We start from the raw sequence: 26,001 nt of genomic DNA, 5'->3' as shown, positions 1-26,001 counted from the left end.
GATAAAAAAAACACTCCAATTTAATTGCACCAATTAACCACTTTATGTGTTTGATGAAGTGAGCTGCAGCTCATGAAAATGTATGCCTTTTAATACAATTGTTAGTCAGAAAAACTGCTACCAGACTCCTGACTTTTTGCTATCTTAAATGGCTTAATCTTCAAAATATTTTTATATCAGAAATCTAATTTATACAAAACATGAAACCTCTGCTATGTCTCAGTGCTGGAACCACCTAAACAGAAAACATTTTAAGACCCTTACTATGTCATCACCTCTTTTTTAACAATGTTTTCTTTTCCCCACTGCATAACCAGGCTCGGCTCCCTTCGTGCTCATCCACCTATAGTGTTTCTGAGGTATATTTTGCACGTGTTCTTTCATAGTACAGTTTCTTCATTCATCACCCTTTGATTTAAATCTATTTATTTCATTTGGTCTTCCCCATGCAGAAGTGAGAGAGAAAAAAATCACCTTGTGAGATTTATTATGCATGCTCACCTTGCAACCATGTCCAGCCTAGTTTAATACCAATCAATCACTTAATCATAGAACAATATTTAATTGCAGCATTTTTATAGTTTATAATAATATTGTATAATTACATACAAACCAAAATTCTGTGCAGTTTTTTAAAAGAAAAGTTTTTATGCAGAAAGCCAATAGGTACTATATAATTTTGTAACCCATCCACAGTCACTGCTGTGAGATGGGTGGCCACATAATTCACTGAAATTAATTAATTAAATGTTTGTTTGTTGAATTTTTAAATAGTCAGGTCTTTCAGAAATAGATTACAGAGTTCAATAATTGTATTTCCATGTATGAGTTTGACGTTTTATCTGTTTCATAAATGAGATTGGAGGAAAAGTGAAAGAATTGCTCTTTCATTTACACTTATTCAATGGAATGGAAATATTGGAAGAAGCTTTTCAATAACTGGAATTTTCTAGATGCATCCATAAATCATGTTTCCCTGATAACTCTTATTAGAATGGAAAGGATGGAAAGATTTCTTGTATTTAATACTGTTCTGGAAGAGTTTTGTACTAACAAATTTATCATGCATCCAACATCGTCACAAAATGATTACTATAAAAATAATGTCTAAGATCTCGCTGCATTTTTCCTTTCAGGTATACAAATACTTTCTGCATGAAATTTTGCCAACAGAGAGAATGTTTCCAAAGTTATTATTCTCAAGTCTTTTTTTTTTCATTCTAACAAAGCCTGTTGCCGTGCTTGACATCTTGCAAGATATTTAGCCATGTCACAATAAATTATCCATCAATCTACCCTGTGTTTAAATATCTGCTCACTTATTCATGTTCTTTATGAAGACAGAGAAGGTCAGGAGATGCACTGGGTAATTATAAATTGAAAATGTGGGGTTTTATATTATCAGGAAGAGCCATAGGATGGAGAACAGATACATTATAATATTTGAAATTCCAGTGAATCAGAAAAACTCTAGAAAAATATGTCTGGATTGTCTACCCTACCACTATAACTTAGTAGTCCATAAGAGAAAATAGAAGGCACCATTTTGGGACCCCACTGAGGTGAGACCAAACCATCTATTCAGAGACTGCTAATTTTAGAATTCTAATTGTAGATGCAATAGCAATCTTTTGGTAATGAGCGTATTTGTTCCTATCATAAGTGAATATATTAAAACAGTGTTCAGTACCAGGCAATTTATCTTAACTCCTCTTCATTTAATATGGTACAGCACTATATATCTTGAATGCTTTTGCTGCCAATTCCAACATAGCAATTCACAATGCTCATATAAAAGGAACAGTTATTACAGTCTTGAATTTTACTATTATATCTGGTGTATCATAAGACAAGCAGTGACACATGTTACAGCCAGTCACCCTCTCTCAGTTTACCTCATTTCAAGGTTGTTGCTGTGGGGAAAATAGAATGAAGGTCTATTGGATATTTTGCTTCCTTGAGTTATTTGTAAAAATAAAAGCAGGTTACAAATAAAATAAAAATAAATATGTTGGATACTTAATACTACCACTGTGAAAAAGTTTAATGGCATTATATAATAAATAGTTTGGGGAGAATAAACCTCCTCCCCTTAGCTTTCTTGAGTTTTAGTTATATATTGTGGCATACTATTTTTTTACTTGAAGATATAGCAGACGTACCAAATTGTAATACAAAAAGTCATTATACCATTTTTCTCAAAGTATAGAATAGTGGCCCATAAACAATGTGAAAGTCTGTTTGAAAAATATTTTAGCCTCTATCCCCAATGTTCTCCTTTCACCCTTACCTCATTATACATACATCTACATGGCTGGGAATGCACTGCTTAGTCATACATCATATGCATATTGTCCATTGCTTGCAGTGAACAATTGAAATTGAAATAATTCATTATTTTCTGTTGTAAATTCCTCCTGAGATCAGAAGATGGCCTAATTTCTATGAAAATTACTGGATAACTTAGGCATCTGTTTAGCTGTCTTAATAACTTTGATATTTTGTCTGTATATTTTGGTCTGTACCTCATTCTATAGTTTTCTTCCTGCCTTTGCTATCTTTGCTTTAGTCTTTGTCCATAACATTAAGTAAATAAAAATATCCATTATTGACATCTCAGCTAGTAGAGAGCAGAAACCACATAATACCCTTTTTTATTTTGATGGACAGGTATTGTTTTTAATGGAACTATTATTGGACAGCTATATAGATACCATGCAGCTTTTATTCATAAAGTAGACTTGAATCTTGTCACTCTGAAACTTTATTTTTTTATTTAGATATCTCCTAAAAATCTCCTAAGAGCCTTAATAATAAGTTGACTAATATATGAGGAGATTAAAGGAAGTTTATTATTAATTTAGCTAGGGTCATGATGTTGTATTTCATTCTGTTTTAGTGGATTTACAGTTGTGATTGCCCATATATATCTAAATAATAGAAGCCAAAGACTAACACTGGAAAACCATTATCTTCACACACTGTTTGAGCTTAATGGTATATGACAGGTCAGTATTTTAAATAGGACACAAGAGTCAATGACAGATCTGCCGGTATCAATAAACAAAAATTTCATATTCATACTGCTTTTCCTCAGATGCTCAAGATGGCATATATAATATCTCCCCTCATTTTGCGGCCAGATCAGCAGCTCACCTAATTAATTAGGCATTGAGAAACAGTAGTAGCCAGAAATCACCTGAGCTCCATCTTGAGTGAATATTTGAATCTAGGTTTCCCCTCCCCTCCCTCTGTGTGTGTGTTTGTTTTGAAGAATTGGCATCTCTCAAAATCAAGGTTGATGAGGCTAATTTCATGACATTTGGAATATAAATCTTTTAATACCATGTTTCCCCGAAAATAAGACCCTGTCTTATATTTTTTTGAACCCTGAAATAAGCACTTGGCCTTATTGCCATGCACTTAAAAGCCTGATTGGGCTTATTATCAGGAGATGTCTTATTTTGGGGGAAACAGGGTTATGATTTTCCTGGAAACTGAAGCTCTGGGAAGAAAAGAAGCATTTCAAATTAGTTTCATACTTTGTTTGAACTAGAAAAGAAAAATAATTTTTAATAATTTTTTAAAATATAAATTTACCATTCTGTAAGAGTCATGTATCTAAAATAGAGCCCGTTCTCTAAAGACATCTGGTGATGTGTATGTTCTTTCTTTGGTCTATCTAATGAATATTATTTGAGGAAATCTAAATGTAAACTTACATTATTAGATACATACCTTTTGCATCTAGTTTTTCTTATATTTTCATACCCTTCTCTTTATTCTTATTTTTTAATATTTTTCTTAAATCTTTTTCCTCATTAGTTCTTTCAGATTCTTGTAAGTGTAACTTCATGCAAATGCATAAGAAGCTGTATTATTAAAAGTTCTTGGTTGCTAATTTAATCTACATAATTAAACATTTTATAGTTTTAAATTGTAGGATACTACAGTAAATTATAATTAATAAAGCCCCCATCATTCGGGATTTAATCCTGGAGGAAGGGGCTGACCTGGCATGCATAACTGAGACCTGACTGGGCCAGGAGGGGGGTGTTCCCCTCTCTGAGATGTGCCCAGACAGGTTTCAGATACTGCATCGGCCACGATTCCAGGGAAGGGGTGGAGGGGTAGCAGTCATTGTCCGCAAGAGTCTTTGCCCTCGCAGGATCCCTGCCCCAGAGATTGTCAGATGTGAGTCCCTCCTCTTGAGGTTGGACTCAAGGGTTCAGTTGAGTCTGTTGTTGACGTACCTGCCTCCCAGCTACGTTACAACATCCCTACCTGGGCTACTAGAGGCAGTAGCCGGGTTGGCGGTGGAGTTCCCCAGGTTCATGGTGCTGGGGAACTTTAACCTGCCGTCACTTGGCGAACCCTCAGATGTGGCTCAGGAGTTCATGGCTTCCATGACAACCATGGACCTGACCCAAGTAGTTCAGGGTCCAACCCATAGGGAGGAACACACGCTCAACTTGGTGTTTCTCTCGGGGCAGTGGAAATGTGATCTGGAATTAAGGGATATAGATGTTTTCCCCTTGTCATTAGATCATTTCTTGCTGAGCTTGGACTTTAGGACACCACTCCCCCATCACAGGGAGGCAGAGCCGATTAAGTGGTTCCGCCCCAGGTGCCTAATGGACCCTGCAGGGTTCCAGAAGGAGCTTGGGGAGATACCTGACTCCCTTGTCCACAGCCACAGCCTTGGCAGAGTCCCTGGTTGTTGCCTGGAATAAGGCAGCGTCTGGGGCACTGGACAGGATTGTGCCTTTGCGACCTCTCAAGAGCAGTGAATCCAGGAAAGCTCCCTGGTTTACCGAGGAGCTCCGGGAGATGAAGTGCCAGAAGAGACGTCTAGAACTGCGTTGGAGGACCAGTAAATCTGAATCTGACCAAACACTCTTAAGAGCCTTTATTAGGACTTATTTAGTGGCGATACGGTCAGCAAAATGTTCGCATTTTTCCACACTTATTGCATCCGCTGATTCTCGCCCAGCCGCACTGTTTAGGATGACTCACTCTCTCCTTAATATAGGGGGAGTGGAGGAGCCCTTACAGGGTACAGCTAAGGAATTTGTGCAGTTTCTGTCAGATAAAGTCGCTCAGATTCGGATGGACCTGGACTCTGATTGGGCAATTCTGACCGAGATGACCAGGGCAGGTCTTAGTCATATTGTGTGGGATGAGTTTGAGCCTGTGACTCCTGAGGAAGTGGACAAGGCTGTGGGTGCGATGAGTTCCTCCACTTGTATGTTGGACCCGTGCCCCTCCTGGCTGGTTTGGGCCAGCAGGGAGGTGACACGAGGCTGGCTCCTGACTTTAGTTAATGCTTCCTTAAGGGAGGGGTCTTTTCCGCAACCATTAGGGGAAGCGGTTGTAAGGCCCCTCCTCAAGAAGCCTTCCTTGGACCCAGCAGAATTAAAGAACTTTTGTCCAGTGTCCAACTTACCCTTTGTGGGGAAGGTTGTAGAGAAAGTGGTGGCACTTCAGCTCCTACAGACATTGGATGAAACAGATTTTCTGGACCCTTTTCAATCTGGCTTCGGGCCTGGCTACAGCACGGAAACTGCTTTGGTTGCGCTGATGGACGATCTCTGGCGAGCCCGTGATGGGGGTCATTCCTCTATCGTGGTGCTACTTGACCTCTCAGCAGCTTTCGACACCATTGACCATGGTATCCTACTAGGCCGACTAAGGGAGTTGGGAGTGGGAGGCACCGTGTTACGGTGGTTCTCCTCTTATCTCTCTGGTCGGTCCTAGTCAGTGTTAATAGGAGGACAGAAGTCGACCCCTAGGCCCCTCGTTTGTGGGGTGCCTCAGGGCTCAGTCCTCACTCCCCTTCTATTCAACATCTACATGAAACCACTGGGAGAGATCATCTGACAATACGGGGTGGGATATCAGCAGTATGCCGATGATACCCAGCTGTATATCTCCACCCCGCATCATTTCTGTGAAGCAGTGGATGTGATGTGCCAGTGCCTGGAGGCTGTGAGAATCTGGATGGGAGTCAACAGGCTCAGACTTAATCCAGACAAGACAGAGTGGCTGTGGGTATTGCCTCCCAAGGACCATGTCAATTGTCCATCCTTAGCCCTGGGGGGGGGAGAAGCTGTCCCCCTCAGAACGTGTTCACAATTTGGGTGTCCTCCTTGACCCACAGCTGAGATTAGAGCAACACCTGGCAGCTGTGGCTAAGGGGACCTTTGTGCAGGTTCGCCTCAAGGTGTGGTTATTACTTTTAAAGCCCTATATGGCTTAGGGCCAGGCTATCTTCGAGACCGTCTTCTACCGCATAGCTCCCAACGACCGGTAAGATCCCACAGAGTTGGCCTCCTCCGGGTCCCGTCAGCTAAACAATGTCAGCTAGTGGGTCCGCGGGGGAGGGCCTTCTCTGTGGCTGCCCCAGCTCTCTGGAATCAGCTACCTCCTGAGGCCCGGACCACTCCCATCCTACTGGTCTTCCGGAAAATGGTGAAAACCTGGCTTTTCCAGCAGGCTTGGGGCCGTTGATCTTGCCACTGTGATCTTGCGAGATCCGGCCATGAGTGGTGTGTATGGGGTTTTTTTAACATCTCTTATTGTATATTGTTCATACTGTCTTTGTTGTAAGCTGCCCAGAGTCCTCAGAGAGTTGGGCGGCATAGAAATATGAATAATAAATAAATAAATAAATATAAAACAGTTGGACTTAAGGGTATGAGTGTCATGTAGCTGTTAGAAATTTTTTGGCAGATATGTATCAATACTTGAATAATTTAGTAGTTCCCTAAATGCAGGGGTGGGATTCAGCTGGTTCGGACCGGTTCACATGAACCAGATGATAATTTTACATCTGGTTTGCCAAACCGGTAGTTGCAAGAACTGGCTGGCCCCACCTGCACCTCCCAGGAGTGTCCATGAGAGCCCGTTTTGGATGCCAGGTAAGTGCAGGGCCCACACGGAGGCTCTGGGAGGGCGAAAAACAGGCCTCCTGTATGTTCCAGAAGTCCAGAAACAGGCCCATTTCCGGCCTCCGGAGGGCCTCCAGAGCCCGGGGGAGGCTGTTTTTGCCCTCACAGAGGCTCGAGGAAACCTCTGGAGCCTGGGGAGGGTGAAAACGCCCCCACCCCACTGCCATGGTGCAGGAGGCCGAGTAGGCTATGTCCACCATGGCCACACCCACCCAGCAACCGGGCATAGAACCGGTTGCTAAAATTTTTAAATCCCACCCCTGCCTAAATGTATAGAAAAAAGGGACTTCTGTCAAAATTATACATAGTGTAAATGTTTCTTTCAAAGTCATATTAAAGAGGCAAACCAAAAGAAATGGTAGGCACTAGTGCATTAATTCCTAACTGCGGCATTTATAAAGAATGTTAATTACAATACATTATAAAGAGCATACAACCATTTTTTAAAAAATGTTAATACCTCTTATTAAGACAGCCCTTAAAATTTGGAGTTTGCCAAAAACTAAGATCTATATTTCTAAATCTTTCACAGAAAAGGTAATACATATTTTTCAAATATTGTGAAGTAGAACACATTATAAAGAAGGCCTTGTGAAACAATAAGCAAGATCCAAAAATGAAGACCCTTATAATCCAATGTTTCGTCTTGTTCTTGCAGTGCAAAGCAATTGTATTTCTCTAAAACCAATATCTAGACTTTGCAACATCATCTTAATAATCTTAATAATCTTAATAATGCAACTGTTTTCTGAAAAATGCTTCCATGAGTGTAATGAAATTACAATTATAACTTCAATCAATAACTTGGTTCTCTTTTAATTGAAAGGAATGATTAAGATTTCTCTTTTAGAAAAATACTTTATTGTTTTGTACAAATTTTTAATTTGATATTTAATCAGTATGAGAACAAAAACACCTAATGTGAGGGGTTTTTTTTACCGTATGGTGCTTTTTCCTTGGGCAACACATCCTTGTGTCATGTAAAATGCTTTTGAACATCCCCCAGTTTCAAAGGAATTTGCTTTGTTTTATGAGCTCATAAGGGTGGAACATTGGTCTGTGGTATTAACCAAAATTAACTATCTTGGACCAATGGAACTATTGTACAATTCTTTCAACTTGGCCAATATTTTTTCAATGATAAACAAGGAATTGTAGTGAGATTTTGTGAAAGGGAACAGCTGTACAAGTACATTTTCACTAAGTATACTATAAAGCAATTTAAAATATTCTGGGCAGAGAGGACTGCTGGTTTGAAGGAGAGGTCAAAGAGCCATCTACATTATGACTGAACAGCCCTTTCTCAACAGAGGGGGAGGGATATGATACCATCTATTTCCTGTTTGCAACACAGTCCTTTCAGCAGTTCCAAGAAGGTTCCACACCCATTTGCACTATTCAGGTGACCCTGCGGGCACAGATAACTTCCCAAGGAGCTTCAATGACTCGCAGAGAGCTAATGACCCACATTCAAAGTGCTAACAACCAGATGACTGGTTGTTGAAATCTTCCATTCCCAGCATTCAGTCAGCACTGAAGAAACTTCTCTTGGATGAGAAGTGAAATGTCTTCAAGGAAAAACAAAGAAAGTCCCATTGCTTTTTGAAAAAGTATCTTTGCAACAGGCAATGTAGTGTGAAAATTATTCTTAACTTACAACTCATCAATTAACGTTGTCATGTGGAATTAGGGTATTTCTTTCTTGGCTATCATTTATTTTATGTAAAATAAGTCTTTGTTAGTAATCATTGTCTCTTTGACAAATTTATATACAATCTCGTAGAGCTACTCTAAACAGAACACCTTTTAAATGATCTTGCCTCTCTTCTATCACAGGCAAAAGCCTTCTCTATATTAGTTTATTTTTTTTAATGCTACTGGCCTTTTTTTCTCCAGAACATAAGACCATCATATAAATGTTTCTGATGTGTGTTGTATGACTCTTCTCTTTCTGATTCTATATACCTATTTGAACACATTGAAATTTCTTACTGATTAAAATTTCAGCAAGGACCTAAATGAATCTTACAGATTTTTTATCAAAACACATTTGACTATTTGCAGACTGTTTTTAAGAATTAAAAATATTTTTTAAAGACAGAAGCACTTTTTACTCTGTCTTTCCATGCTTTGACCTTTAACCAAGGTTTGCTTGATCAGAAGCAAACAAATTGTATGTTGTTTCTCCTTAACTTTATTTTAGTACTGTTTATGGAATACTGTACTGACATTTATTTTCTATATTACAAATTCTTTTAGGTATATATTTCAGACAAGTTTAGCATATTACATCCAGAGGTGGGTTTCAGCAGGTTCTGACCAGTTCTGGAGAACCTGTAGCGGAAATTTTGAGTAGATCGGAGAATCGGTAGTAAAAATTGTGACTGGCCCCGCCCCCATCTATTCTCTGCCTCCCAAGTCCCTGCTGATCAGGAGGAAATGGGGATTTTGCAGTAACCTTCCCCTGCCACAGCCACCAAGCCACGGCCACCAAGCCATACCCACAGAACTGGTAATAAAAAATTTTGAAACCCACCACTGATTACATCCCTTCTCATAATAGATTATTTCAAAAATTTAGCATATATGTTAGCCAGTTCATCTAGTCCAAGACATATCTTAATTATGCTTTATGGTCGATTTGGTCTCACTTCTGTCCATATGTCAAAAGTTATTATTTTTGAAATCAAGCATTAATTTTATGTCTATTTATATTGAAGATGAATCATTCACTAATCATTGATGCCAGTTAAATTTTGATATAATTTGGAAATATTAATACCAACTAAAGCTTCAATCTGAAAACTGTTTCTCAAGAAATATATGAGAGTTGGAGTGGGGTTGGTAAATGGGCAGAATTGTTTTCCATACAAGCCCATTTTTCAGGTTATTCATCAATTAATTTTTCATAATATCAATTAAAAATTTTCTTCTCTAGTAGATAGTTTGAATGCACCCTAGATTAAATCCAAAAGAGAATAAATTTTTCTGTAACATCCTATATTACTTTTTAGCAGACCTCTGTTACAAGGTAACAAGGAGAATACAAGTTATCAAAACTTTTCTTCAGCTGCTTGAACAGAATTCAAATATTTCATCTACAAACATGACTAATACAAGGTGAAAGTTGAACTTCCTTATTTGACATTTCTGTTGCTATTAAATCATGTGTCTGCTAGTTTTCTTCAGAAGGATAAAGTAACACAGTGCGATAAAATGAAGAAGGTGATGCCTTTTTTCTCTTGAGGAAGGAGATGCCACAAATTGTTAAAAAGAAAAATAACTATGCAATTTACATTAGTTTCATTTTTTAATCAACTATTTGTCTTTGATCATTTTTTTCCTGTCAATTATTGCATATTCCTTTCTGTGAATCTTTCTCACTTTCTAAAATCCTTGTTACATTTCAACTTACTAAAGAACATATACGTATGAATCAGCTGACACTTTAAAAAGTAATTTTCTCTCCAAAGGGTAAATTGTAAGTTGATGACTGATACGGTGTTTACATTTGAGGGGTGGCCCACGAGTCTGTGCTTGGCCTGTTAAGCCCTTTCAGATTCAAAGCAGGAAGTTCTTGAAACTTCTTACACTTATTTGAATGAATCTATGTTTGAAATTTCTATGTGGAAGAAAGTTGTTTCCATCAACAGTTTATATATATTAAGTTACACTGTGGCTTAAACACTAATATGTCTATATCATATTCTACATATGGACATGTGAAAAATGTCTGCATCTCAAAATAAGAGTCACTACTGATTTATGTCCTTGTGAGTTTATAATTTATTTACTTAACGTATTATAAGCAGATTTATAAGGCAAAAAATCTCAGACATAGCACTTAGCAACAGCAATGGCACTTAGCCTTATATACCGCTTCACAGTGCTTTAAAGCTCTCTCTAAGCAATTTACAGAGTCAGCATATTGCCCCCAACAATCTGGGTCCTCATTTTACTGACCTCGGAAGGATGGAAGGCTGACTCCTTCCATCCTTCCTTGAGCCGATGAGACCTGAACTGCCAAATTCCTGGCAGCCTATGATTAGCAGAAGTAGTCTACAGTACTGCATTCTAACCACTGCACCACCACGACTCTAGATAGATAGATAGATAGATAGATAGATAGATAGATAGATAGATAGATAGATAGATAGATAGATAGATAGATAGATATACGCACAAGAAAACACACATAAAACAGTCATTAAAATCAAGTAATCAACTTTTTTCTCAGCAAATACTACATAACAAAAAGGCAGTAGTGCCTAAAGCAGTGATGGCATAGTGTTAGTCTAACCTAATCAAAATTAAATATTAACTAAATAGAAAGTGTTTTAAGTATAGATTAAATCTGAAGCATATGTTTTCTATCTATTTATCAACAGAAATTAGTTATATTGTATGCTTGATTACAATTTTGATTGGAAGTAACCACTGCTTCATATGAAGGACCACTGAGACTACCTTTCTCAGAAACTTAGAATAAACTCAGTATGGTAACATTGTATGTGCCTCATAGGACAGCAGACTCAGCACTTGCCTGAGCATTTTGTGTAACCGTCAGTTTCAGGCCACCTACATGAAGCTTAATAAATCATCTACAAATGCTTAAAAGATGCCACTTGTTTGATCGTATGCTCTTTAATGACCCAGTTTGTCTTCTTAGACTTTATTTCTAAAATCATATTCTTTGTCTTGTTATAATTAATCAGCAAGAATTCTCTATAGAAAGCAGCCAGTGACTGCAGTGCTGTCATTAGTCCAGTGGATGATGGGAATAAAATTGGTTTATCATCCATATGAGACCGTTTCAGCACTGAAACATTTTTATTTTCTAACTTTGGAAGACAATCCAATAATTTCAGTACATGTTTTATTTGGGTAGGATTTCACAAAAAAGAAACAATGGTTCTTACATTTTTTTTTTTTTTTTGCAGAAATTACAGATCACCTCGTTCAATAGCAACTGTAACATGTTTCTCATGAGTTTCTCTACACCAGATATATTTATAGTAATATAAACATATATATGTAAACAATGTGATATATGTTATACTTCTGATGCATTATTGAAATTTATACTTAATGCTCTTTGGGCATTACCAAAGCAATGTCACAGACTGATTTGTATCAATTTTCCAATTAACTGGCAGCACTTTATTTTAATTTTTTTTTGCAAAATTTGCCAACATGATATACATAGACAATAGATCTAGACAAATGTTTCTTCAATACATTCAGTGCTTTGCAAGAATCATTGCTGAATGAATTCAGGACTGTTATTTCAGCTGGTAGTTCTCCAGGAACATTTCCTGTAATAGCTGTCCACTGTAGTCCCAAATATTAATATGTTGAAGCATGAATGTGGCCATTGCAAAAGGCAACTTTTATATTTAAATTAACAATTTTAAGATGAAGAAAAAAAATACTATAATTTTAGGAGATATTTTATATTTTTAAGTTCAGTATTCATGAAAAAAATAAAAATTTGTGATAAAATATTCTTTACCACAGTCCTTAAAATAGTCATAAAAATAGTTTTCCATTTTCTTCTTCCAGGATAGTTTTGGGCCTCTGAATCTATTCTTTAATGCTAGAATTTCCTAGTGGTATTCCATCCCGTACTAATGACAGCTGATCCTTCATAATTTCTCAGCCCAGGCAAAATGAGCTGGCTACCAGTCATTTGATGATAGAAGCAGTAAATGTTCTGGGTTAATGCAAATGTGGAAAGAGATCTATATAGATGGATCTTCTGTTTATAAAGTAAATCTAATGTTTTGATGTTAGTTAGAAGAAAATAACTCTCACATCATAATTGCTTCTGTGCTTTGTTTATATTGCTTCCTTCATTACAGCTTACTTAATCCATGACATTTTCCTCTGTCTTGGCTAATATGCTATATATGTATATACAGTATGTATGTATTGGTCCACTGAGTTGGAGTTCTAGTGATGCTTCTACATATTGCATGTGTTTTTTATGATGAATAGTAACTCTTTCTGTAAATTAAATCTTTCTACTGTTCTTGAAAAATTGCTTTCAATCAGTGGGAAGGTTTGTTTTATTATTAGTGTTCCATATATTGTATTATACATGAACTTAAAAATTATTTATAAGAATTATCTTTTTACACTGAGTTAAAAATTCTTCATCTTTATATAGTATTTTATTTGACTTCTTAGCTTCTAACTGTACTTACTCTGTGCTAATCTTATTATGATATAGTAAAGGTAAGTAATTTCTTGAAACTTTCCTAAAGATTGTAGGCACATGTTCAGCATTTTTCCTCAGCTTCCTTATGCTGTGGTTTTGGTTTGGTAAAACTTTTTGTTTTAATTTTTATGTTTAACATGAAAATTTCATGACTATAGCACTCAGAGTCTCTTTGACTTTAAATGAAAGATGAAAATGGATTTTTAAACCTTAACGTTTATCATTGTTGCAGAGTTCAGCTCTATCATAGTTGACCTTTTTGTTAATAAGTATCATATATGCATTATTTTCCATCTCCTTCAATTTCTTAATTTCACCTGTGACTTAATATTCATTTTTATAGAGTTATTCCTTAGCATTTTCAAAATGTAATGGACAAATGTAACTTCAAAACCATGAAAACAGTTGATCATTTTTTTAAAAAATATTTCTCTAAATAACAGAATGTAGCTACAATTTGCCTACACTTCTTTTTCTAATCAGAACTCAGAACAAAGAAAAGAAAAAAATTATATTTGAAATTATAATACAAAAGATAGATCTATAATATAAAGAAAGATCTATTATATACAGCCATGTCTCAAAATAGAAACCATTGCAATGTAGACAAAAATAATCATATCAATTATCTGTATAATCACTTTTCTTTCGATATGTAGAATAACATAAGTGGCAGCCATATTTGTTCATGTACCATTTTTGTAATATAGGATTCATAATGTTTTGGATATTCAGAAAAGCATAGGAAATAAAAGACTTTCTTTTCTTGTATTCTACCTCTTGTGCTTTAATCTATACTTTTCAAAACAAAGTTTTGTCAGTTGCTTTGCAGTAAGATGCCTAGGATGTTAATGAGGATAGAAAAAGAATGGAAAAAGTTCATTTATGTATTACATTTGGAAATACGTGGGAGGCAGACACTTATTTTTCTTGTACCCGAAGTTTCTTATATATGTGTAGCTATTTTGACATAAAGCCCATGCTAAGTTAGAAGATAATGGTGTACAATATATTAAAATGGGACTGCTAACTAGTAACAGCTTCTTATTAGATATGGTTTCAGCTAAAAAAAATCCATGAAACTCATTTTACCCCCTGTAGTTTTTGTCACTGCTTCTATGGACAGAAGGTAAAATTTCATAAAATTAATCTAATAATTTGATGATTGGTAAACTGATAATTCAATAAGGTTCTTCCAAACAGTCGAGAGATTTGTCATTTTAACAGTAGCTGAATCATCATACAAGTTTCAGCTGCATTGTTACTATACATTTTTTTATTTTGTCCCTGCACTTGCTTCACTATAAATGGGCTTAATGGTGAACTTAATGTTAGGTACAAGCAATAGGTCAACATGTGAAGAGTTCAAGTTAACTACAAGTTGACTACTACAGACTGCTTGCCTTCCCTTGGCAACAGATAGATAAAGTTCCTTGGAACTTGGGGCAAGGTGGGGTTTATCAGTCCTGGTTGTCTTGCAGCTGGTTCAGTGACTCAAAGCTAACTCCCCGCTTGATTCCTCCCCTGCCTACCTGGGCAATTCCCAATAATCAGGCAGACTAGAGACTGCAACTTAATTTAACTATTACTATTCTAAAGGACTGTTTTCCATTTGCAAACATCTGTTCTAGGGTGTGGGAATCCTTCTGTTTTTATATTGTGTTCAAAAACCCTTGATTTTCACTTCATTATTGTCATTAACATCATCTCATTTTCTGTGTTGTATGATCATATTTGTTTCTCCATTTATCATTTCCCAGACTACTCCATGTTTTATCCTTATATTTTCCTGATAGGTCTCTGGCGTAAACACTTTTGATATTGCTCAATTATTATTTTCACTTCTTCAAAGAAGCCATTTAAAAAAAAAAAAAATGACACTATCCATCCCAAACAAGCCACCTCCACTCTCACTCATGCTTCACAGACACAAACAAATACATTCATACAGACATGTATTATTTAAGAATTTTGTTTATAGTAGATCTAGGATACAAAAACCAACCTGTTAGGTTTTATTATTACTTTAATTTTAATCATCCTGGGAAAGTTGGGGGTGGGGGGAGCAACCAATTTGAGCCACTTTTTTAATTGAAACTATTACTGTGTAATTATGGTAGGAAAGTTTGTGTTGTTTTTGGTTGTTGTTTTTTATTTTTTTAATGTAACTTTTTTCCAGGAAAGGACAACCATAAGCCACCATAGGTTGAACATTGGCTTAAATTATTTAATTGTAATAAGTAGATTTATGTTAATGGCATAAATTCAGACTGAGGTAGATGTCTCCTTGGGGCAAGCTGCTGTGGAACAGAAGAAAGAGGGATGTTTGGTTTTTTTTTAAATCCATAATTGTTTCATCATTATATAAAATGTCTCAAAGGTGCTTTTTCAAAAGGCAACTAGACTGTTTTTTCTTTGAGGAAGAAGAACAAAATGTTTCGCTTCTCATCCACAAGCTTCATCGGTTGTGATGGTGGAGCGGGGGGGGGGAGGGGAATGGAATCATAAGTATGACAGTTGAGATTGTATGGTGGGGGGATGGAATGGTAGGTGTAGGTTCTGACCAGATGCTGGTGGTGGGAGAATGGAAGGATTGTATTTCTTTGCAGTCATCTGGTCATTAGCACTCTCCCTGAGAGTTCTTGAGGCCATTTGGGGGTTTAGCTTTGCCCTCAGGTTCACCTGAATCAGAGTGCAATTGGTTGTGGAACTTTCTTGAAACTGCTGCAAGGGCTGTGTTGTAGACTGGAGATTGCAGCAGTTTCAAGAAGATTTCACAACTAATTGCACTCTGATTCAGGTGACCCTGTGGGCAAAGATAAACCTTGTAGTAGGTCCAAGAGCTCTCAGAGATAGTGCTAACGTCCAGATGACTACAAAGAAATATAATCCTTCTATTGTCCGTCCGTCCCCCAATCATAGCAATAGCACTTAGACTTATATACCGCTTCATACTGCTTTTACAGCCCTCTCTAAGCGGTTTACAGAGTCAGCATATTGCCCCCAACAACCTGGGTCCTCATTTTACCCACCTTGGAAGGATGGAAGGCTAAGTCAACCTTGAGCTGGTGAGATTTGAACTGCCAAACTGCTGGCAGCCAGTGATCAGCAGAACTCTAAGCACTGTGCCACCTTGGCTCCTAACCCTATCCTTCTATCACTCCCTTCCCCCTCCCCCCATTATCACAACTGATGAAGCTTCTTGAATGAGAAGCAAAACATTTTGTTCTTCTTTCTCAAGAAAAAAAGTCCAGTTGCCTTTTGAAAAAGTATCTTTGAGACAACTATGTCTTGAATGACTGAGGATCTCCACAGACATTATATAAGGTACAATTTTGTACTCAGAAGTAGCTGCAGAACTACACAGGGTCTCCTTATTTTAATCTCAATAATTGTTTGCTCCCTCATTACTTTTTATGTTAAATGTTCTTCATTGAGAAGTAAAACTAGAATCTGGACTTCATAGTATAAGTTGCTTCTTTTATTTTTAGAAGAAACAAATATTTGGAAATGTAGGCTGTGAAATTAATAGCACATGCAAAAGTTTTACTCCCTCATTCAGAGATCTTTGAAAAATGTGATATTGTCTAGCTCCCTTCAACAAAATACAATCTAGTAAGAAACAATCCTACTGAGTACCATTATTATTTATTGTCAAGAAACTTAAGAGATTCATAGAATCATAAAGTTAGAAGGCACATTGGTCCTCTATCCAGAGCAAGAATCCTCATATCACCCTAGACTAGAGGTGATTTCATTGTGAGCCGCATCAGGGTTGTGTTTGATCTCGGGGGCTGGGGTGGGCATAGCCAGCTCAACGTCACTCATGTCAGGGGCGCCTGTGGTGGCCCGAGTGCTCTACCAGCGAAAATTGCCTCCCAAGATCCATTTTCTGCTGCGACAGCTTCCTACAGTCCTCTCGCAAGAGCTCCTGAGCTCCGTTTTCATTGGCAGAGGCCTTTACTGTTTCCAGGGCAGCCCCACGGGCCAGATCTAAGCACCTTGTGAGACAGATCTGGGCATGGGCTTTGAGTTTTACTCCCCTGCCCTAGACAAATTACTGCCCAATCTTTGTTTCATCAAGTCCAGTGCTAGAGTACCCACAACTTAAGAATCAGGTTCTTCACTGTTAAAAGAGCTCTCACAGTCAGAAAATTGCTCCTGATTTCAAGTTTGGATCCCCCTCTGCAAAACCTCTGCACCTTGATCAAGTAAATCCAAACCCTTTTCCCGATTATAGCACTTTGTATTTGCTAACATGCTTTCTTTACGCCAAACATACCCAGTTTAGAATATGGTTAGGTTAATATTCGTGCATACTGTAGACATGGTATAGATAATATAATATGCAGAATCTTGGGAACAGAATAAATCAAGTGCCAATATTCCTTTATTATTCATTAGGCTAGAGCCTCTGAGAACTATTCATACCTGTTGTTTCCAGGAGTGCAACCCAGCCAGTATATTAAGTAAGAAACAAAAAAGATGTTATGTTTCTCAAAAGTCCTCTGTAAAAACATTCTGATTGATTTCCCTACAATAGGCCCTCTGATAAATAATAATACAATAGTTCTCACTTAAGGGCAATAATTAGTAACAGAATTTCCATTGCTAAGTGAGGCAGTCATAAAGCATGATGTCATGTGACTATGTTGCTTAGGAATGGTAGTTCCGGCAGGCCCCAGTTACATCATTGAATGAATTACTGTGGGTTGTTAAGTAAATACCTCATGTGACCATGACTTCTGACTTCCTATTGGCTTCTTCAATGACTTTGCTTGTAGGAAGCCAGCGGTGAAGGTCACAAATCATAATCGTGATTCTGGGATACCACGATAGTAAAAAAAATCTGGACTAATTGCCAAGTGCCCACGTGATTTATTTATTTATTTTATTATTTAAATTTGTATACCGCCCTTCTCCTGAAGGACTCAAGGCAGTGCACAGCCAAAATTAAAATACATACAATACAAAATTTAAAATAATTTAAAAGCAGAATTAAATCGAATTGGCTTCCCAAAATATTAAAACCCATTACCCTTAAAATAACCCATTAAAATTTTAAGCCAGCCCAGCTTGCTGAAATAGGAAGGTCTTCAAAGCTCGACGGAAGGTCCGGAGGTCCGGGATTAGTCGTATTCCTGGGGGTAGCTCGTTCCAGAGGGTAGGTGCCCCCACAGAGAAGGCTCTCCCCCTGGGGGTCATCAGTCGGCATTGCTTGACCGACGGCACCCTAAGGAGGCCCTCTGTGTGGGACCGAGTTGGCCGGTGGGAGGTTATCGGTGGCAGAAGGTGGTCTCGCAAATAACCAGGCCCTAAGCCATGGAGTGCTTTAAAGGTGAGAACCAATACCTTGAAGCGCACCCGGAAGACCACCGGAAGCCAGTGCAGCTCGCGCAGGCAAGGTGTCACATGGGAGCGCCATGTCGCCCCCATAATTACCCGCGCGGCCGCATTCTGGACCAGCTGGAGCTTCCGAGTGCTCCTCAAGGGGAGCCCCATGTAGAGAGCATAGCAGTAGTCCAGGCGAGAGGTGACGAGGGCTGAAGGGCGGAAGGGTTGAGTCGAAGCCTGTTCCTCCCCATCCAGACCCGCACGGCCTCCAGACACCGGGACATCACTTCAAGGGCATCATTGGGGTGGAAATGTACAGCTGAGTATCATCAGCGTACAGATGGCATCGCACCCCAAATCGGATGATCTCGCCCAGCGGCTTCACATAAATGTTGAACAGGAGAGGCGAGAGGACCGACCCTTGCGGCACCCCACAAACAAGGTGCCTCGAGGTCGACCTCTGCCCCCCCGCCAACACGGACTGCGACCGGTTGGAGAGATAAGAGGAGAACCACCGTAGAACGGTGCCTCCCACTCCCAACCCCTCCAGCCGGTGCAGCATGATACCATGGTCGATGGTATCAAAAGCCGCTGAGAGATCTAATAGGACCAGGACAGAGGAACATCCCCTGTCTCGAGCCCTCCAGAGATCATCAACCAACCTATGCCGTTTCCGTGCTGTACCCAGGTCTGAAGCCAGACTGGAACAGATCCAGATAGACAGCTTCATCCAGGTACTGTGGGAGCTGTCGCGCAACCTCACTCTTGACAACCTTCGCCACAAAGCGAAGATTGGAGACAGGACGGTAGTTTGCCAAAACAGCCGGATCCAGAGAGGGCTTCTTGAGGAGGGGCCTCACCACCGCCTCTTTCAAGGCGGGAGGTAAGACACCCTCACTCAAAGAAGCGTTAATGATCCTCTGGAGCCAGCCTCGTGTAACCTCCCAGGTAGCCAGCACCAGCCAGGAGGGACACGGGTCCAATAAACATGTGGTTGCATTCAATCTCCCCAGCATCCTGTCCACGTCCTTGGGAGTCACAGGATCGAACTCCTCCCAGATGACATTCTCAAGACCCGCCTCAGACACATCGCCTGAACCCACCCAGTCAGAGTCCAAGCCGTCCCGAATCTGAGTGATTTTATCATGCAGATAACACGCAAAATCCTCAGCATGCCCTTGCAAGGGGTCTTCCCGCGCTCCCAGATGGAGAAGGGAGCAGGTCACCCTAAACAAGGCGGCTGGGCGATTATCTGCCGACACGATAAGAGCGGAGAAGTAATTACACTTTGCCACTTTTATCGCCACTAAGTAGGTCTTGATATAAGACCTCACTAGTGCTCGGTCAGATCCAGAACGACTAGCCCTCCAACTACTCTCTAGGCGTCTTTTCCGGCGCTTCATCTCCCTCAGCTCCTCGGAGAACCAAGGAGCTGGGCCGATTCGGCGCTGGGTCAGAGGCCGCAAAGGCACGACCCGATCTAAAGCACCAGCGGCCACTCTATCCCAGGCGGCCACCAGGTCTTCCGTCGAGTCGTGAGCCAGAGTCTTAGGAAATGGCCCAAGCTCCATTTGGAACCTATCAGGATTGCAGGGGTATTGGACCATTTGTAAGAACCACTCGTTCACTACTGTCATAAGTTCAAACAGTCGCTGAACAAGTGGTCATTAACCAAGACCCGCCTGTATAGTCTAATCAGATATCATGTTTAAGACAAACAATAACATCAAAGTTTTGAAGAAATTTGTACTTAGGAAATAATTGATCAAAGTTTGAAACAGCTAGAAATGTTAAGTACGGTGTTTATTTTATCTTGTCCTGTTTTAATTGCTCTATTACAATCAGCTTCAAGTATCTCCAACAGTATTTTATTTCTGTATTTCGTATTTGAAGTAAAATATAGATTTTATTATATTTTTCTCATTAATATATTTGTAATAAAGATAAAGCATAATTGAAATTGAATATATATATTTAAATTATTACGGTTCAGCTTTAAACAAAATTTGTATTCTATACATTGGTTTAATTTCTCTTGTTTATATTTAATTCAAACTGTTAAGCAACAGTTTGTTAAATATAAGTTGTGTAAGAAGATTTTTAAAAATGAATATAGCCTCTGTCTCCAGGTCCCAGGAGCTTGCCCACTATATTCCTGTAGTCACTTTATAATGTTTGTTCTGCTTTATCAGTTCTGTCCTTCTCTCTACAGGTCCAATCCAGGTGCAGCAGTAAGGAGAACATCCTCCGAGCAAGTAAGTGTTGCATCTTTGTATTCTTCTGGAATATAATACCTTCATGATAAGGTATAGTTTTGCTGGAATGATTTTGGTGACACCATAGAAAGTGATGCAACTGAACTTCTTTTAAAGCTATTTTGTCTAGGCTTTTGTGTCTGCAGAGTACACATGGGTATATGTGAGGAGATCTTAGTAGACAAACTGAAAGATATGCAAAATATTGTATCCAGTGGTCATAGACAGATGTTCTATGACATTTGTAAACCTATGAATAAAATATATACTAAAATGGAAAATAAATAATTTGTAAAAACATCTCCGCCCATCAGGATATGTAGCAGAAATTTCTGGAAATACAGTTTTATGTTATATGCAGAAAACTTGGATACACACATTCCTGACCTCTCAAGCAAACCAGAAACTGACATTTATTTTCAGTAAGCTGCATATTAATTTTATGTATATGCTTTATTATTGCATTTATGCTTTATTATTGCATTTAATGCAGTCATTAAAACAGGTTGTCAATAATGATAAACTGTAACTAATGATAAACTATGACAAAGTTATATATGTGTATGAAAACATCAGAATGCACCCATGAAACAGTTGTGTAATCTGGATTGTTGAATTAAATCATTTATATAAAACTAATTATCCTTTTAGCTTTGTGACTAGCAATGCTTTTATTGATTCTTATTAGTTAATGCTTCTGTTTTCACTATGTTGCTTTATAATTTGTTATTTTAGTTATTTTTTATTAAATCAGTTTGTAATAAATATCATTTATTACAAACTGATTTAATAAAAATCAGTTGAAGCTTCGACCACTGAATCTCTATAATAAAAGATATAGTGACTGACTGTAAAAAAAGAGAAAGTTAAATATTTAGAAATAGAATTCCTAAGATAAAATTCTTATTGTCTGAGCAATAAGTTTATATACCTAGCTGACAGAGTGAAATGTAATGACCAGATACACCAACACAATGAGATCTCTTTTATGTTAATACAAATACAAGAAAGTAGTCACAAATAATCAATGAAAGATAATTTCAATAAAGTATATAGAAATTTCAAAATATTTATGAAATACTATTAATATAGATAATAAAAGGTGACCAAATCTGAATAATTTCACCATATAAGTTTTTCAAACTTCTTTCTTATGTCTTTTTTTTTAGACAGAGCTATTTCCCAAATTTGGATATCATGCATTTAATGAAAATATATTTTAATTTTCAGTGTTTTAATATAACAAACCCAGCAATCATTGTCTCACAAGAATTGAATCAATCGCTTATGTTACATTAATATTAGCTATAGAAATAGCTAACGTCTTAAGAAATATTGCAAAAAACTAAACAGGATTTATATAAAAGTTAGTTATTATTGAGCAGTATTGTGCTTCAAAGTTTAGTGATAGTAGTCTAAGAAATAAATTTCTTGATTTTTCATCAGCAACTGTGACTGATATCTTCAAAGGCAAGATCTTTTGGTATACAGGCCATAGCAAATGAGCAGGCACTGACTGATTAATTTTATACCCTGTCTTTATAGCCAAGCATCCTGGCTTTAGCTGCACTGATTTGCAATTGATGCAGGTTGATGAGTGCTGGTCTCTGATTATTTTTTGTGCCTAATCTTGATTGGTCATTTTGGTGGTCTTGGTTTCAGATTGGTCCTTTGTTCATTCCAGTTTCTAGTTGGTCATTTTCAGAGTCCTTATTGTTTTGTTTTGTTTTGTTTTGTCCTGGGTTCAAGTTGGTTAGTCTGAGCTACTGAGTCTGATTGGTTTCTTGTCCAAACAAGTTTCTGATTTGTCCATTGCCACAGTCACTAAACCCTGAAGTCCAACACTATCCAACAAATAGCATACATCAGTATAATTATCAATTATTCTATAATGAATGTATTAGTTGCTCAACTCCAATAGATTCTGGGTAAATTGAATAATTCTGTCAATTTCTTCAAAAATGTAAACCAAAAAGGCTGCATTACTATGAAAAAAAATGTAATATATACCCAGCTTACATATTGATTAAAATCCATGTGAACTCAAAAGATTACAATCCATGTAGTACAATTTTACTATAGTATAATTCAGTATGGGTTATCTTCATGGTGGCCTACCAGAACTTATAAATACAATTTTATGTTGCTAAACATGGAGGTGAAGGTCAATAATGTTAAATCCTAAATTATCTTCCTGTGTTTTTTAAACTTTCAAGAACTCTTATCAAAATGTGTTATTCTTAGTATATGAGTTATATGTAACAATGTTTTATAAGAGCCATGGTGGTGCAGTGGTTAGAACCAGTACTGTAGACTACTTCTGCTGATTGCAAGATGCCTGCAATTTGGCAGATCAAATCACACCAGGCTTAAGGTTGACTCAGCCTTCCATCCTTCCAAGGTGGGTAAAATGAGGACCCAGATTATTGGAGGCAATATACTGACTCTTCTTAGAGATGGCTGTAAAAGCACTATGAAGTGGTATATAAGTCTAAGTGCTATTGCTATATACTGCCTCGTCCCGATTACATCTGTCCATCCCATCAGATCTGGCAGAGAAGGCATGCTGTGGCTCCCATCTGTCAGGGAGCATCACTTCTCTGCTGTAGCATCTGCCTTAAGAAAACTCCCCTCAGGTTAACTCCACCCCCCTCCCCTTGCCATTCTGCAGGCTCCTCAAAAACTGGCTATGCCTTCAGGCCTCAGAAGACTGGGGAGATCTTGTGATGACCCGATTATTGTAGCTTACATCATCCTCTCCTCCGTTAGTGTTTTTTATAGTTTTTAATAATGAATGTTTTATACGTTTATTGATTTTTTTAAAAATTTGATTTATATGCCGCCCTTCTCCGGAGACTCAGGGCGGCTTACAATGTGCTCAGCAACAGCCTTCATCCTTTTGTATATTTATACAAAGTCAGCTTATTGCCCCCACAACTGGGTCCTCAATTTACCTACCTTAGAAAGGATGGAAGGCTGAGTCAACCTTGAGCCTTGGCGAGATTCGAACCTGCAGTAATTGCAGGCAGCTGGTCTTAATAACCAGCTTAATAACAGGGTGCCTTAGACCACTGTACTACCAAGGCTCTTGGTATTTTAATACCAAGGATCAATTATGCTCTTAAAAGATTAAGTAATTTTATTCAAGGGACCCATAACATAAGCCTCTGGGTGTTATAAATACCTCTGAGAAGAATATTTAGAAACTCTCAATAATTTTACATATTGCTAAAAAAAAGCTGTGTGATAACATTGTTTTACAGTAAATAAACAGCCTCCTGGCTCTGGTTCCTACTAAAGAAAATAATTACCTAATAATCAGCCTACATAGAAAGCCCACTGTCAAAACTTCTTTATTAAAATATTGTTTCATCTGAAACTATCAGAGATAACTAATGGTCAGTTATCAACATTTGCTAAGAATTACATGAAACTATATTTTTAACAAAGATTGCCAACTGCAACCCAATTTTCTCACCAACCAACTCCAGATCATATAGTACAGTCTACAAAACTAGGTCCTTGGAGCCTTTTCCAAAAGGCAGGCAGGGTCAGAGTACCTGGAATGTGGGAGGGAAAGCAACTCCATAGGGCAGGCACAGCAGCAGAGTAAGCAACGGAGTAAGCATGTCTCCTAAGTGCCACTCTGTCAGATTTTAATTGCTTTTATTTATATGATAAATAAACACAGGAGAAGGTCCTTCCAGAGTGCCCTAAAGTGAAAGAAAATAGATACCTTAGATAAAGCTACTGAAACTCAAATCACATTAGCAGTTTGGTCTAGCAATTAAGGCACCAAACTAGAAATCAGCAGACTATGAGTTTTATTCCTGTTTTAGATTTAATAGAATAGAATAGAATAGCAGAGTTGGAAGGGACCTTGGAGGTCTTCTAGTCCAACCCCCTGCCCAGGCAGGAAACCCTACACCACTTCAGACAAATGGTTATCCAACATCTTCTTAAAAAATTCCAGTGTTGGAGCATTCACAACTTCTGCAGGGAAGTTCCACTTATTAATTGTTCTAACTGTCAGGAAATTCCTCCTTAATTCTAAATTGCTTCTCTCCTTGATTAGTTTCCACCCATTGCTTCTTGTTCTACCCTCAGGTGCTTTGAAGAATAGTTTGACTCCCTCTTCTTTGTGGCAACCCCTGAGATATTGGAACACTGCTATCATGTCTCCCCTAGTCCTTCTCTTCATTAAACTAGACATACCCAGTTCCTGCAACCGTTCTTCATATGTTTTAGCCTCCAGTCCCCTAATCATCTTTGTTGCTCTTCTCTCCACTCTTTCTAGAGTCTCAACATCTTTTTTACATCGTGGCAACCAAAACTGAATGCAATATTCCAAATGTGACCTTACCAAGGCATTATAAAGTGGTATTAACACTTCACGTGATCTTGATTCTATCCCTCTGTTTATTCAGCCCAGAACTGTGTTGACTTTTTTGGCAGCTGCTGCACACAGCTGGCTCATATCTAAATGGTTGTCCACTAGGACTCCAAGATCCCTCTCACAGTTACTACTATTGAGCAAGGTACCACATACATGGTACCTGTGCATTTTGTTTTTCTTCCCTAAACGTAGAACCTTGCTTTTTTCACTGTTGAATTTCATTTTGTTAGATAGCGCCCAATGTTCAAGTTGGGCACTATCAACTTGACAAGGATCTGTCAAGATTCTTCTGTATCTTGAGCCTATCTTCTGGAGTGTTGGCTATTCCTGCCAGCTTGGTGTCATCTGCAAATTTGATGAGTTGCCCATCTATCCCCTTGTCCAAGTCATTGATGAAGATGTTGAAGAGCACTGGGCCTAAAACAGAGCCCTGGGGAACTCCACTGCATACTTCCCTCCATGTAGATGCAGTTCCATTGAGGACTACATGTTGAGTGCGGTTGGTCAGCCAGATACGAATCCATCTGGTGGTGATGCTGTCTAACCCACATTTTTCTACTTTATTCAGTAGTAAATTATGGTCTACTTTATCAAATGCTTTACTGAAGTCCAAGTAAATTATATCGACAGCATTCCTCTGGTCCACTAATTTTGTCACTTTGTCAAAGAATGCAATAAGATTAGTCTGGCATGATCTGTTTTTGACAAACCCATATTGGCTTTTGGTTATTACTTGGTTTGCTTCTAGGTGTTTGGTGATTGGTTGTTTGATTATCTTCCCTGGTATTGAGGTCAGGCTGATAGGTCTGTAGTTTCCTGGATCTATTTTTTTTTCCTTTTTTGAAG

At 38.2% G+C, this 26,001-nt stretch overlaps 1 protein-coding gene across 17 annotated transcripts in view; it reads left to right on the top strand.

Annotated features, from left to right (window-relative positions):
* GPHN (gephyrin) overlaps positions 1 to 26,001 on the top strand; it is a 243,729-nt gene that overhangs the window by 176,911 nt on the left and 40,817 nt on the right. For 9 of the 17 annotated variants that reach the window (XM_034417588.3, XM_034417586.3, XM_034417582.3 and 6 more), the window contains one exon: positions 20,717 to 20,759. In XM_034417588.3, the coding sequence (XP_034273479.1) occupies positions 20,717 to 20,759 (43 nt within the window). Of the gene's footprint in view, positions 1 to 317; positions 360 to 20,716; positions 20,760 to 26,001 lie in introns of all 17 variants that reach the window. The other 8 variants (XM_034417584.3, XM_034417577.3, XM_034417581.3 and 5 more) reach the window with 1 other exon arrangement.

Source organism: Pantherophis guttatus, chromosome 1, assembly GCF_059756535.1.
Source record: "Pantherophis guttatus breed Tessera chromosome 1, ASM5975653v1, whole genome shotgun sequence".
Lineage (NCBI taxonomy): Eukaryota > Metazoa > Chordata > Lepidosauria > Squamata > Colubridae > Pantherophis > Pantherophis guttatus.
The sequence above is the reverse complement of the archived record's forward strand: the minus strand, read 5'-3'. Positions and strand labels throughout refer to the sequence as shown.